Here is a 14,646-nt window from a genome sequence, read left to right as displayed (position 1 = left end):
TCTACAAAATTTTGGAGTCGCCACCATTCAAGTTGTAAGTGGGTGTAAATGGTCACCCGATGTACATTTATGCAAAAAATGACATTTTTGGCGTTAGTGACTCACAATGGATAAGGATTGATCGAACCTAGAGATTCGAGTAAGCGGTTCGATTGAAGAAAAGGGAAGGTGTTAGGCACCCCTTTCTCCCCGCCAAGTGGCGGTAACCTCAAATAATTCGATCATTTTTTATTTTTGAAGAAAATTGAAAAATGATGTGTCACGTGGGGGCTTTTGTACCCTAGATAGGGATTCGTTTTCGGCTTGATCATAGGGTCATTTCATTGATGGAAATGACCTTTACGGATCTTTAGCCTTGGGGTCCACTCATTAAAAAATAAAAATGAAAGAGAAGAAGGGGGTATTTAGAAGAGGAAGAAGGAGAGGATAGAGAGAGGGAGAGGGAGGGGGTGGTGTACTTCAAACCCACCTTGTACTCTTGATCTTCTTTTCTTCTTCTTCTTGACTTCTCTTCTTCTTTTGAGTCTTTAATGAAATATGAGAGTGAACTTATTTTTTTAGAAGATGATGTGAGGGAGTAGTGGGGATGAGTAGAGAGAGTAGATTTTTTCTTAGGGAGACTTGGTAACCATTTTTGGGGTGAGGGGAGGGGTATTTATAGAAGTTGAGAGGAGGCTTGGGGGTATAATGGGGTTAAATTTTGAAAAGAATGATAATGACATAGGTTTTAAGGGTGGGAGGTTTGAAATTTAGAATGAGAGTGAGGGTATTTGTGTAATGATGAAAGTGGGTTGTGTTTTAACCCAAATGATTTGGGTAGAGTGTTTGGTGAGATGAGATGAGTGATGGTTGATGGGAGGAGTAGGGTGTAAGAGAGTTGTTTAGAGAAGAAGTGTTAGGTTGGTTGATGAGGTGAGGTGTGTAGATTTTGGAAAATGGGTTGTGTAAGAGGTTGTTAAATTGATTTTTGGGAGGAGAGAGGGGATGATGTCATGTGGCATTTGTGATGAGAGGATGGGGTGATGAGACTGGTTGATTGGTTGATGGTTGTTATTTTATTTAGAGAGAAGGGTGTGGGTTAGTTGATTGATGATGAGGGAGGTATGGGTTGAGGTGATTTTGTGGGAGTGTTTTAAGGAAAATGATGGGTGTAGATATGGGTTGTGATGTGGGTGGTTGTTGATGTTAGAGAGTGATGGTGTGTTAGGGTATGTTGAGTATGGGTTGTGATGTTGGTGGTTAGAGAATGAGGATATGTTAGGTTAGGGTAGGGTATGGGTTGAGGTGATTTTGGAGAGAGGTGATGTGGGTTAGATGAGTTGTTTAGAGAATGGTGATGGGGGTGGGTGATTAGATGAGGGAGGTGAAGGGTGGTGATGACATGTGTCATCTTTGATGTAGGGAGGGTGATTGGTTGATGTGGGTGATGGATAATGAGTTGGACATGGGTGGGATTTTGTGGGCCTTGAGGTGTATTGGGCTTGGATTTAAGAAGGTTGTGGGTTGTTTTGGATTGGGTAAGGCTTATCTTGGATTGGATTTTGAGAAGGGAAATTAATTTTGGTTAAGGGTAAGGTAGGAAATGAATTTAAGAAAGAGTTGAGGCTTTGTGGGCCTTAGGTGGGTTTAGGGTATTTGCGAATTTCGAGGTGGAGTGGTGGATGATAAATGAAGGGTAGGTCTTCCAAGTTTCACATTTTTAATTTTTTAATTTTTTTGTATTTTTCTTGAAGTTATTGATTTGATAAAAAATGCCATGTGTTTGGCAATTAGGGCCCTTCGGGCCCGTTGGAGAATTTATCATTTTTTGTGGATATAAGTGTGGAGCGATGAAGGTTGGGATGACGTGGGATGAGTCCAGTTCCTTTGATGGATCCTTTAGACCATTGGGTGGTCTTAGGGACATTGATTTAATCGAAATTGCCACATTTTAATGTTTCGGGCCTTAGAGGCCCGTTGGCCTATTTTGTCGAAAATCGATGTTTTGAATAGGACGGGATAAATTGGAGCATGTCGAATCCTTTTAGGGGACCTACTAAACCATTGAGAGGTGTTAGAGGCTTCGATTTGACAAAAATGTTAGATTTTTAGTGCTTCGGGCTTTCGAGACCCGTTGGCCAATTTTATTGGGAAATTACTATTTTTGGGCCCTTTCGAGCGAGGGCCCGTTCAAATTGGGGTGTCTACAACTGCCCTTCTTTGCAGGAATTGCGTCCAAAGAACTGCAAAGAATAGACTAAACCCCTATTTGTACGGGCCAGACGACATTTTGTAAAACACGACTTTGAATTACTGATTGAATTGATGACTTTTGTAGAAAAATGGTTACTCAAGCACGGGGTCTGACAGAGTTACCTTATTGATTCCTTAGTCTCGATGGTGCGGAGCTCGTGTGAGGCCTTGGATTTGATGAAGATTTGGTGATTTTTGAAGTTTGGGGTATTTCTCCGTTGTGTTTTAACAGATCAAAATTGAGTGCGACTCGAAAGGTTTTTTGAAAATTTTCTAATTTTTCTGACTTTTTGATTTTTTGATTTTTTGATGATATATATATATATTGACTGATCCGTGCTCAAAGCACGGATGGCCTTTGGTTTGATTTCATCCGTGTTTAAAACACGGATAGAGCTGCTTCTTATTTCATTTTTTTTTGGGACACGGTTCCAACCAAACCTTCTTCATCCGTGTTTGAGATACGGATAGAACACATTTTGCCTTAACCGTACTGGTTGCACGGACCAGTATGGAATTTGAACGATAAAGCCTTCGCAACCCTCCATTTTCTCCTTTTTCTCTGCTTTCTTCCGGTTTTTCTTTCTCTCTAGCGACTTTTGGCGATCTTTCTCCTTGTCTCCTCGCTTTCTCATCAACTTCTCTTTGCTCTGGGCGTTTGGTATATTGCTTGAAAGATTTGGAGCGTGTGCTGCTGTATTTGGACGTTTGGGAGTGACTTGAAGCCTTAAGAGATTTGCTTGCACGTGTGGATTACCCTACCGTTGTCGAGGTGAGTTTTGTCCACCCCTATTTCATGTTTTCCATTTTTGCTTTTGACTTTGATTCATGTGTATTTTCTATACGTGATGTTTTCGTTTCTTCCCTTTTGAATGTTGCTATGTCTGCAAATTGTCTTCCTTATTACTATTTTCAGGTGACTGTGCTTTGATTTCATTGCTTTTACTTCATTGCTTGGTTGTATGGACTATCGATTTATGGCATTGGTGGACGGTGGATTGGTGATGTTTTTGGGTGAGGGTTTCCTGGGACGTATGGGGACTCGGTTGTGGTGGATAGAGGTGGTTGTGGGCATGCGTTTACAATTTGAAGGTGAACTTGCATGGTGGGATCATGGAAAGGGGTAGTATTTTCTTAAGGTGTATGGTGGTGGTAAAGGGTGGATGAAGGTGTGATGTGGCGTGGAGGGTGATTTGTAACTCAAATGGTGCATAGTCTTTGTTTAACAGAGAATGATGGATTGGATTAAATGGTCATGGGTCATGAGAGCTTTATTGTTTGGGTTAGATGTCCGGTAGTTTGCATGGGTGTGGTAAGGCTGGTTGGCTTGCAAATGGTTCGAGGCTGTTTTGGCGTTGTGATGGAAGGGAATGGTTTAAGGATTGGATTGGTGCTAGAATCGGGACTGCTTGTGAAGGGTAGTTCGGGGTTATTCGAAGTGGCTGAAATTGTTTTAGGATTGGTTTGACGAGTGATGATGGGATTGGGTGGTCTAGCAAAGATGTCTTAGGATTGGTATTCGTATGTTAAATGGGACGGTTTCGGGTGATAGGTAGGGATTTTTTTTTTTTGTTTTTGTTGGGGACTGTTTAAAGCAGGGAAATAGAGTATGGGTTAGGGGTTGTTAGGAATGGGATTGGGTTGAATTTTAGACGGGAAGATCAAGTGGTTTTAGGGGTTGTTTTGGGAATGGTAATGAGATGCGGTTTGAGGTTGTTTAAAGTGGGGATGTGGATTGTTTAAGGGTGGTTTAGGGGACGGTTAGCGGTTTATTGGGACTGATTTTTGGACTACTTAAGGCCTGTGGGTGTATTTTCATTTTTCTTTCCTCATTTTAGTTTTGCCTTGCTTGCTTAAATTATGAACATTTATGTTTGCTTTGGTACCCGTGCTTCTGCTTCCCTTCAAATGATATCTCGACATGGTTGTGGTGGTTCTGGGCTAGGTGGGGCTAGTTGGACTATGTTTTGATTTGGCTGATTAGGTTAGCTGGGTTTGACTAGGTTGACTAGGTTGCTTGGGTTGATTGGGTTGACTAAGTTGACGGGGTTGGACTGAGTTGACTTGGGTTTGACTCGGTTAAACTGGTTTTGGCTGGACTTTGAGTTGACTGGGTTTAATTGGTTTTAACTGGATTTAAGGGGTTGACACGATTTTGGGTTGACTGAATTTGACTGAGTTGAGTCGGGTTGGATAGGTTGACTGAGTTGACTTGGTTTGGGTTCGACTGAGTTGAATGATTCGACTCAGGTTTGACTCTGGTTTGACTAAAATTGGATAGGTTTGACTAAATGGACTGGTTTTAACTCAGATTGGGTAGGTTTGGTTGAGTTGACCGAATTGTATAGGTTTGATTCAGATTGGATAGTTTTGGCTTAGGTTTGGATGGTTTTGACTGAGTCAACTGGGTTTGACCGAATTGGGTAGGTTCGACTCAGGTGGGCTAGCTTTGACTTAGATCGGATAGGGTTTGTTAGATTTGACTCGGATTTGACTAGGGTTGGTGGGTTTGACTCAGATTTGACTGGGTTTGACTGAATGGATGGGTTTGACTCAACTGGGCTAGTTTTGGCTTAGGTTGGCCAGGTTTAATAGGTTTTGACTCAGATGGACTAGGTTTAACTCAGACAGCTTCATCGAGATATGCGATAATAGATTTTTGCGTTGTTGATTGATCACATGGAGACTTGCAGATGGGTAGAGAGTGGAGGAGTCGAGTAGCGAGACATTCTTCTAACGAGGAGGAGGAGGCTAGGCCCCGGACCCGGACCCGCTTCGCTTTGGGGTCCGGTGTGGCTACTGAGTATGGCTGGCCGAGGCAGCCTTTGCGGAAGCCTGACTCGTCTTCAGCGATCGGTTCTTCTTCAGGTAGCCGAGCGGAGGAGGCCAGTATTTCTCAGAGTGGCCCAGTTGAGGATCTGCCCAGTAGCAGCAGTGGGAGAGGCAGACATGGTGGTCGAGGCCGGATTGATCGGGCCGTAGGTGCTGGCCGAGTCGGCCGTGAGGTTCCCAGGGTTGAGATCCTTGAGGAGGAAAGCGAGAGAGTGCCAGATACCTCTCTGCTTCGTGGCCTAGGGAGGCATGTTTCGATGCTGGTCCGACTGGATATCCCTACCCCCTACCCATCAGCCAGTTTCAAAGGGAGGTGGAGTGCTTTTCTTGCTACTGTGGCCCTATTTTCTGATGACAACCGGACGCAGTTTGCTACCGTGGGCTTTGGGGCTTTTCTTCAGATACCAGCATTCAGAGCAGATCGTCCCTTATTTTTGGCCATGGTGGAAAGGTGGTTCCCAGCGACTCATTTTTTCACATGTCCGAGGTCGAGATTGGCATTAGGCCCTCTGATTTTGTGGTGATCACGGGCATAGCAATGGATGGGGAGCCCCTGCCCTTGACCATGTTGATCGTCCAGGAGGTAGGCGAGTTATTGGGTCTTACTAGAATCCCTGCCTCCATGGTGGGGAAGATGGGGAGGATCAGTATAGAGGTGATGATGGGCTTACTGCTGATCGAGAGAGAGGACGGAGCTTCGCCCACTTACAGGGAGAGATCGGCCCGCTTCGGTGACCGTGACTTTGACATCATTTTCCGTATCTGCTTTCTTCTCCTCATTGGTAGTTGCTTCTTTTTGGAGGATGATTCTTCAGTTTCTACCACTTTTCTCTCGGTCATGCACGACATTGATCACATCGAAGACTTCGATTGGGGGAGTTTGATCTATGGCACCAGTTTGGCCGGGCTCGACCGAGTGGTGGAGGGCATCACTGCGCCTCGTGGAGCTGGCATCTCCACTCGATTTTTCTGGCACTTTATTGAGGTAAACTAGATTCTGATTTCATTTCTCTGTCTGATTCTCATTCTATTTCTCGTTTACTTGTCTGACACCTCGTCTTCTTCTTCAGATTTTCGTTCATGTTTACTTTCCTTTTTATCTACCCGTCGTCATCCAGATGAGGGTTATCCATTGGGGGCATTTTGGGCTACGAGAGATGCTAGGGCTATTAGGAGCAGTCCTAGGAGTGCCCGGGCCCACATTGATCGATGCCGACTTCGAGACGTGAGTAATCTAGCATTTTCCCTTCTGTTTGACCTTGAATCTCTCCATATCTGTTATTTGACTATCTCTTTTACAGATATTTTCTGTTACTTTGCGAGATCTTCTCCGCACTGTTAGCGGGAGGCAGGAGGTGAGGAACACCTACAGGCATAACACCAAACGACAGCGCTACCCCTACTTCATCGACGAGCAGAGATACACATTTTATTTAGGGGAGCGCCTGTTCTTCCAGCACGACGGGAGTCTTTGCATTCCTGTCGCTCCACCTGAGCCTATCTCGGGGGCTATGAAGGTAGACGAGTATCTCGCCCAAGCGATGGGCGTAGATGTTGCTGGACTGGTGAAAGGGGGTGACTATCAGGTATGGTTCCGAGAGGCCTTTATTGGGTGCATTATGCCTACAGTCACTGCCTGTGCTGGGATCACTGAGATTGGAGGGGTCCTTCTTCAGGAGCACGCCGTTATGGTATGCATTCTATCACTGTCTTTCTTCCTTATAATTTTTGTGTTTCATTATATCCTTGTCTCACTTGATTGGCGTTCTTGTTCTCAGGCAGATGATCTTCGTCGCCTTCGAGAGGGCTACGACGTGATCGAGGCTCAGGCAGTGAGGGCCGTGGAGATGGAGAATAGGTGGAGAGCCTCTAGGGCTGAGGTGGAGGAGCAGGCCGCTCGGCTCGAGGAGTAGGTGGCTCGCATCGAGGCCCAGGCAGCTCGCATCCAGGAGCTAGAGCTGGAGGTAGCCATGCTGGAGTCTCGCTTCCAGGCTGATATGGTACGTCATTATTTGCTTCTTTTTCCTTTTCCTGTGTAGATTGTAGCATATTTTTTTCACCTGTTCTGATTGATTTTCTCGTGATCTTCTCAGGACTACTATCGACACCGAGACGGAACGACCACCTCTGCATGGCCTCCGACACCTCCCAGGGTATGTATATGCATTTCAGTTGTTTATTCCCTTATATATGCTGCCTGTATCACTGCCTATATTTTAATCTGCTCTGTTTTATTTTCAGGCCTCCCCCTCCACTAGACCTGCTGTCCCTGGCGTTGATCTCGTGGATACTACGGAGCAAGATGCTGCCCTGGATGCGGAGCTATTCTTCATGGATTCGGAGGGACGACTACGGATGCACGGTCTACCTTCTTCCAGAGTGTCTGGCTCGGGTGCAGTGGCCGGTTCTTCTTTTGGAGTTATCCCAGAGACTCAGAGTGCCCGGGATGATGCTCCCCCCTCCATCTGATTCTGTTTCTTTTGTACCTTGCAAAATATCAGAATTTTTAGAATTTTGGACCTTGTATGCAAGCATTACAACTTTAGCATATATATGTGTTTATGTTCATATTTCATTGCGTTATGATCTTATGTACAACTGATTCGGGCTCATTGGGCGTGATATCAATCATCAGGGCTTTTGAGTTCTTTCGAGCGTTAGTGAGGCTATGGGCGGGTGCGATTAGGGTCCCAAGGACCCTTCGGGTGTGTTCTCGAGTGGCGTGAGTTGCTTGGGCTCTATGGTGAGTGAGGTGGTTCTTGGAGGTCTGATCTGGCCCGATATGATTCTGGCTAGTTCCTACGTGCCCGGTATGTATTTTGAAAGTTTTGAGCGCAACTATCGAGCACGTGGGAATTCTTTTATTTCCATGTGATTTTAGGATGTCGAGTCCTGAGATAACCATTATGTAATCCGGAATTATCAAAATCTCGACTAAAAATTGTTCTGGTCCGTGTTCCCAACACGGATAGTTTTGTCAAGCTTTTATCCTTGCTAGGAACACGTATTAGGCATTTCTGCTCTTATCCATTCTGAAAACACGAATGAGTTACCCTCGTCTTTATCCGTGTTAGGAGCACGGATGAGTCACATTGTTCTTCATCCGTGTTATCAGCACGGATTAGTTAATGTTGGTTTTATCCATGTTTCAAACACGGACCAGCATCATTTACTCCCCATTCAGGCCTCTTTTTACCATTAGTTGTGCCCTAGCCTTTTTCATTTTCACGTTTTCACTTCCCTTTTTCACATTTTAGGCCGATTTTGCTTTTCTTCTTCTTCAAGGTTTCTCTTCAAGCTCCATGGAGGTGCTCTCTACTCTTCCCAACTTGAAAAAGTATGGCATCATTGATTCTTTCTTGAGTAGTTGGATAGATAGCATGGATAATGATGATAGAGCTCGATGGTGTTTGAACAAGTTGGGATTCACCCTCTCTTTGCCCAAGGTTCCATTGCAATGGGGTTTGATCGAGGCAATGTTGGTGTATTGGACCCCCGAGCTTAATCTTTTTCGGTTTGGGGTGCATGAGATGACTCCCACCATTGAGGAGTTTGAAGTGTTGTTGGAGCTTGAGATATCGGGCCCCGTTGTGATTCCAACATTGCGTGATGGATTCCGAGTTGAGGTTTCTGACTTTTTGGGGATAAGCCGCAAGTTTTTGAAGATTCCGGATGGCGGGTCGATTTTGAAGACAATGTCTAAATTCTTCTTGATTGAGCGCCTCACGGATCATTCGAAGCCATTGATTCACTTTAACGCTCTTACTTTGATAGTGGTGAGTCAACTCTTGTTCCCAGGTGGCGGAGACATCATAGATCTTTCTCTCATTCCAGTGATTCAGCAAGTCCGGGAAGGACGCTGGTTAGCATCGATGCTTTTGAGCGAGATGTTCCAATCTCTCACAGCTTGTTCCTCCGGTCGTGATCTAATTTTTCGAGGTTGCGCTCCACTCCTGCAGGTAAATTCCAAACTTAGCTTGGTTTTAAATTTAAATTTGAACTTGTTAGTTTCCAGAGTTTAGAATGCTCCTGTTATTGTAGCTCTGGTTTATGGATCATCTTGCTTCAACTGAAGTAATTAATCGCCCATTTTGCGTTAACGCCGATCTTGTACTCATGATGTCGAAGCGAGTTGCTCCTTTTATCTCGGGTAGCAAAGAAGAATGGTATTCTTTTATTGGTAACCTTGACGATGATGAAGTGAGATGGGTTGGTGCCTTCCAATCTCGAGGGTCTCCCGTGATTGCATTCGATGGTGCCCATTTTCTCGTTCTGATTGATTTTCACGGGGCAACCCATTATGTACCACTTCGGGTTCTTCGTCAATTCGGTTATGACCAGGGTGTGCTCATCCCCAAGAATTTCAATGAATTGGTCGGTCCCTTGTCGACTGTACTTTTGAGTCGGCTTGTTAAAGAATGGGGTCGGGTTGAGGTTTTGAGTCGACCCATCTTTGCAGCACACCAATTTCCGGCATACTTGCATTGGATTCGAGAGCTCATATCTGGGAGACCTTCGGTGTTGATAGGTCATCGAATACGTCCTGGCGCTTCATCCTTTTTTGACTATCGAGATCGAGTGGAGGAGTCTCAGACTGATCATCGTCGAATTCAAGCTATTTGGCTCAAGTTCGAGAAGAAGATGCAGAAAGAGATCGCTCGGCTGACATCTGTCCTTGCCCAATCTGGATCTAGTGATGGTGGTGAAGTGGCTAGGCTTCGAGTTGAAGTTGCCAAGTTGAGGGATCGACTTGCCCAATGTCCTCATTTTGAGGATTTTGCCGCGTACTTGGTGAGCCGTGATGTTTCCGATTTCGAAAAGGTGGTGATGAGTCAAGCTGCTCGGATCCATGCCTTGGAGGAGTGCCTTGACTCTTTTTTCATTTCTCACCATGATATTTGATTGATTGCACTATATTCACACTTTTGTATTTTTTTTTCATTATTTGAACGTATACAAAATGTTGGAAGATTAATGCAAAGAAAATAGGTTTTGTACTTACTTGGCCTCAGATATATCTATTATTTCTGAAAACCGAAGTTTTATTGAATGGGTCCTAGATTTGTCATCATTGGCCAAAATAGTAGTTTTGAAATGTAATTTTGTGAAATGTCTTCATCAAATGAGTATGATAAATCCAGAGTTTGTAAAATCTTCGGTTATGACGATTTTGGTGCTTTTACCAAACACAGGGGATACCAACGCCAATTATGTTTTAGTTCCTTTAAAGTCATCCCCAATGCCCTAGTATTGGAAGATTGTTATCTGCTGGAATCGCGGGTTTTGGGAAGGATTTCGCCGTTCACAGTTTATACTCTTGCGGGCCAGGAGTTTTTTTTTATTATTTTTTTTAACCCTTATTGCCCCTGGTGCCAATTACGGTTTTCACCAGACCCGATTTTCACGTTTTTGCGCATCGACGTCCTTTTGGGATTTTCATCATGTCGGTGACTTTGATCTTGCCATAGTCTGATTCTTTTACTCATAGCGCCCTTTCAGATTTTCACTATGCCCTTTCAGACTATGCTTGTATTTTTTTTTTATTTTTTTTTTAGTTCTGTTCGGAGTCTCTGTGTCTTTGTGGCTTGGTGACTCAAGTTGAGCTACGAAATCGACGACTCTAATTTTTTAGTGGCACTATTTCTTGAGTAATCGATTTAGATTCCCCTTTCGAGTTTGCTGACAACTATTCGTGGTTCGGCAACTCAGGTTGAGCAGCGAGATCGGCTACTCTACACTTCGAGTACTCTTTTTTTTTCAAATATCCGACCTGGATTCCCCTCTCGAGTCTTCCAATGACCAATAAGAATTTGGAGATCCGGACCAAGTCGCAAGATCATTGATGTTGCCATTGTCATTGTGTTACCCTAGAACGTTTCCTGATCAAAAATGACTTTTGTTGGGACGAAATGTTGACTTAGGCTAATGGTGGTGGAAGGCTACAAAAAGGGTTAAGGTCTGGATGTATTTAAAGTGGATTAGACATGGGGCTTGTTTATTTTTATTCGGAAAAGGTGATCTGTGTCTCCTCGTACCGTTTCTCGAACTTGTTTAGGTTGGAGATTTGGGTCGAACTCAGATCAAGTGTCCAAGTTTTTTAACTTTTTTAATTTTTTTGTATTTTTAGTCGTTCACAGTTTATCCTCATGCGGGCCAGGAGTAACTTGATGCTTTTAATTTGATTTTCTTTTGTCCCTTTTTTTTTTGCTTTTGTATTTTTCTGTAGTTGTTGACTTACCCCAGTCTTAGGTTAAAAAATGAACGTGATGGCTCAAAAGGGTTGACTAGGGTTAGATAGTTTGTTTGGGATAGCAAAGATGGCCTTTCGTCATCTCAGGATCAGTTCTCAGGTGTAATATTTCTTGACAGTGTCAGCATTGATCGGTTGTGGGAATACTTGTCCATCCATCTCCGTAAGGATCAGAGCTCCTCTCGTCATCACTTTCTTCACGATGAATGGTCCCTCATAGTTTGGTCAGAACTTTCCTCTAGCGTCTTCTTGAATTAGCAAAATTTTCTTCAGTACAAGGTCTCCTGGTAAGAAATCCCTGGGTTTGACCTTCTTATTATAGGCACGAGCTATTCGTCGCTGGCAGATCTGCCCATAGCAGATGGCTGTAAGACGCTTTTCTTCAATCAAATTTAGTTGATCAAACTGAGTTTGGATCCATTCTGCTTCATCTAACTCTGCTTCTTTTAAGATCCGGAGGGAGGGAATCTCAACCTCTACGGGTAAGAATGCTTCCATTCCGTAGACCAATGAATATGGAGTTGCCCCAGTCGAAGTTATGAACGAGGTTCGATAGGCGTGAAGTGCAAAAGGCAACATGTCGTGCCAATCTTTATACGTAACTGCCATCTTCTCGATAATCTTCTTGATATTCTTGTTGGCTGCCTCGACTGCTTCGTTCATCTTAGGTCTGTAGGGTACAGAATTGTGATAAGTAATCTGGAAATCTTCACACATCTTGATCATATCTTTGTTCTTGAAGTTCTTGGCATTATCAGTTACTAGCCCGCTGGGAAGCCCATATCTGCAGACAATGTTATTCTTGACAAACTTTAGGACATTACTTTTAGTGACATTGGCGTATGAAGCAGCTTCTAACCATTTGGTGAAGTAGTCGATGGCCACTAAGATGAAGCGATGCCCGTTTGTAGCTTTAGGTGAGATTGGTCCGATGACGTCCATCCCCTAGAGCGAGAAGGGCCAAGACGTAGTCATGTTATGCAATTCTGATGGCGGAGCATTGATCTTGTTGGCATAGATTTGACATAGATGCATTTGCGCACATGCTGATAGCAATCGCTTTCCATTGTCGACCAATAGTACCCCATCCTCATAATCTTCTTGGCTAGTATGTGTCCATTCATGTGGGGCCCATAGACTCTACCATGTACAGTCTCGATTAATCGTTTTACTTCTGCTTCTGCAGCATATTGGAGTAAGACCTCGTGGTGTGACTTTTTGTACAGAATGCCATTGCTGATGAAGAATTGCCCTGTCAATTTCTAGATAGTCCTTCTGTCATTAGGTGTTGCATCTGAAGGAAGGGTCCGATCCTCAAGATATACCCTGATGTCCGAGTACCAAGCCTTTCTTCAGATTCTTCAACTTCGACGGATAGACAATAGGCCGGCTCGTCCTGAATTCCAATCTTAATTGGGTCGATGACCATATCTTCTAAGATACTAATCATGGAAGCAAGCGTAGCTAGTGCATTGGTAAACTGATTCTTAACTCTCGGCATGTATGTAAATGAGATCCAGTCAAAACTTGAGCTTAATTCCTCTAGATACTCGTGGTAAGGGACCAGTCTCTGTTCCCGGGTCTTCCACTCTCCAGTTGTCTGATAGACTACTAAGCTTGAATTTCCGGAAACATCAATCTTATCCACCTCGAGATCCAGTGCTGCTTTCAACCTCGCTATGCATGCTTTATATTCAACTTCGTTGTTAGAGCATTGGAACTTCAGTCTGATTGCGATCAGTATATGGGACCCGTTTGGTTTAATCAAGACTGCCCCTATTCCGTTTTCTTTCTGATTAGCTGCTCCGTCGAAGTACATTTTTCAACCTGGTTCTTCATCATCATCATTGCTTTCAATCTCGACAAATAGTATGGCTTCATCTGGGAAGTTCGTCTTTAGCGACTCGTAATTAGGCAACGGGTGCTCGGCGAGGTGGTCAGCGATGGCTTGCCCTTTGATGGCTTTTTGAGTGACATAGGTGATGTTGAACTCAGATAACAATAACTACCATTTCGTTGTGCGACCTGTGAGTGCTGATTTTTCGAATAGGTACTTTAGGGGGTCCATCCTGGCGATAAGCATAGTTGAGTAGCTGAGCAAATAATGACATAGTCATTGAGATGCCCAGACTAATGCACAACAAGTCTTCTCTAGTGTCGAATATTTTGCCTCATACTCGGTGAATTTCTTGCTGAGATAATAGATGGCCTGTTACTTCTATCCTGATTCGTCGTGTTGCCCTAGCACACACCCCATAGATGTTTCTTTTACCGAGATATACATTAGCAGAGGTCACCCCGGAGTAGGAGGGACTAAGACTGGCGGATTAAGCAAATATTGCTTGATTTTATCGAATGCTTCGTGACAGTCTTTGTTCCACTTCTTCGGTGTATCCTTCCTCAGTAGCTTGAACATCGGTTCACAGATAGGCGTCAATTGTGCTATAAACCGACTGATATACTGTATTCTCCCCAAAAAATCCCGAATGTCTTTTTTTGTGATAGGTGCTTTCATCTCGAGGATATATTTAGTCTTAGTCGGATTTATTTCAATGCCCTTTCTGCTGACGATGAACCCCAGTAGCTGGCCCGATGTTGCCCCGAACACACATTTTGCCAGATTTAGCCTCAAGCTGTACTTTCTGAGTCTGTCAAACAGCTTCTTCATATTTACTGTAGACACCCCAATTTGTACGAACCCGTAGAAAAATTCAAATTTTCTCGAATTGATTCCAACTAAGAACTCAAGCCTATCACGGACCCGTATTGCCATTTGGCATCATCATTCATGCATACATGCATACATACATCATGTCATATAGTTTGCATACTCAACCTTGTCCCTAACCCGTAACCATTCTCCATTCACCGCTCCATCACCCATACCATAACCAAGGTCCATTTCCTCCTCCAACCTAACCCAAGTCCATATCCTAAATCCAAAGTAAAGTCCAAAACCTAAGTCCATATCCTAAATCCAAATCCAAGTCCAAAACCCAAGTCCATATCCTAAATTCAAAGCAAGTCCAACCTAAGCCCAAGACAAAATCCATTCTCTAAGCCCAATACCAAACCCACTCCAAGTCCATTCTCTCACCCCTTCATAAGATGACACATGTTGATACCTCATAAGCCCCCAATGCCCAATGCATCACCTAATTGGAGGGTCAACTTTTCTTTTGTGAAAACTCAAGAATGCCCTTCTCAAAAAGTTTAGTCAAACCAAAAAGGTTATTTGGTTTTTGGTAATAATCCATAAAGGTGAGAGAACTTCCCATTATGCCCTCAAAAGTGGGAATCTTCAAGTACATACATGGAGTTCTCCCATTGGT

The 14,646-nt window shown here is 43.8% G+C and overlaps 1 protein-coding gene across 1 annotated transcript; it reads left to right on the top strand.

Annotated features, from left to right (window-relative positions):
- Nucleotides 1-6,192: 6,192 nt before the first annotated feature.
- LOC147396424 (uncharacterized) lies at nt 6,193-7,308 on the top strand. Its single transcript, XM_086451791.1, has 3 exons — nt 6,193-6,755; nt 6,843-7,064; nt 7,158-7,308. The coding sequence occupies exons 1-2, from the start codon at nt 6,576-6,578 to the stop codon at nt 6,975-6,977; spliced, it is 315 nt and encodes a 104-aa protein (XP_086307917.1). The 5' UTR covers nt 6,193-6,575; the 3' UTR covers nt 6,978-7,064; nt 7,158-7,308.
- Nucleotides 7,309-14,646: the final 7,338 nt, after the last annotated feature.

Source organism: Akebia trifoliata, chromosome 8, assembly GCF_017979445.1.
Source record: "Akebia trifoliata isolate Shusen 1 chromosome 8, ASM1797944v1, whole genome shotgun sequence".
In the NCBI taxonomy this organism is placed as follows: Eukaryota; Viridiplantae; Streptophyta; class Magnoliopsida; order Ranunculales; family Lardizabalaceae; genus Akebia; species Akebia trifoliata.
Note: the sequence above shows the minus strand (reverse complement) of the source record. Positions and strands in the feature narration are given on the sequence as shown.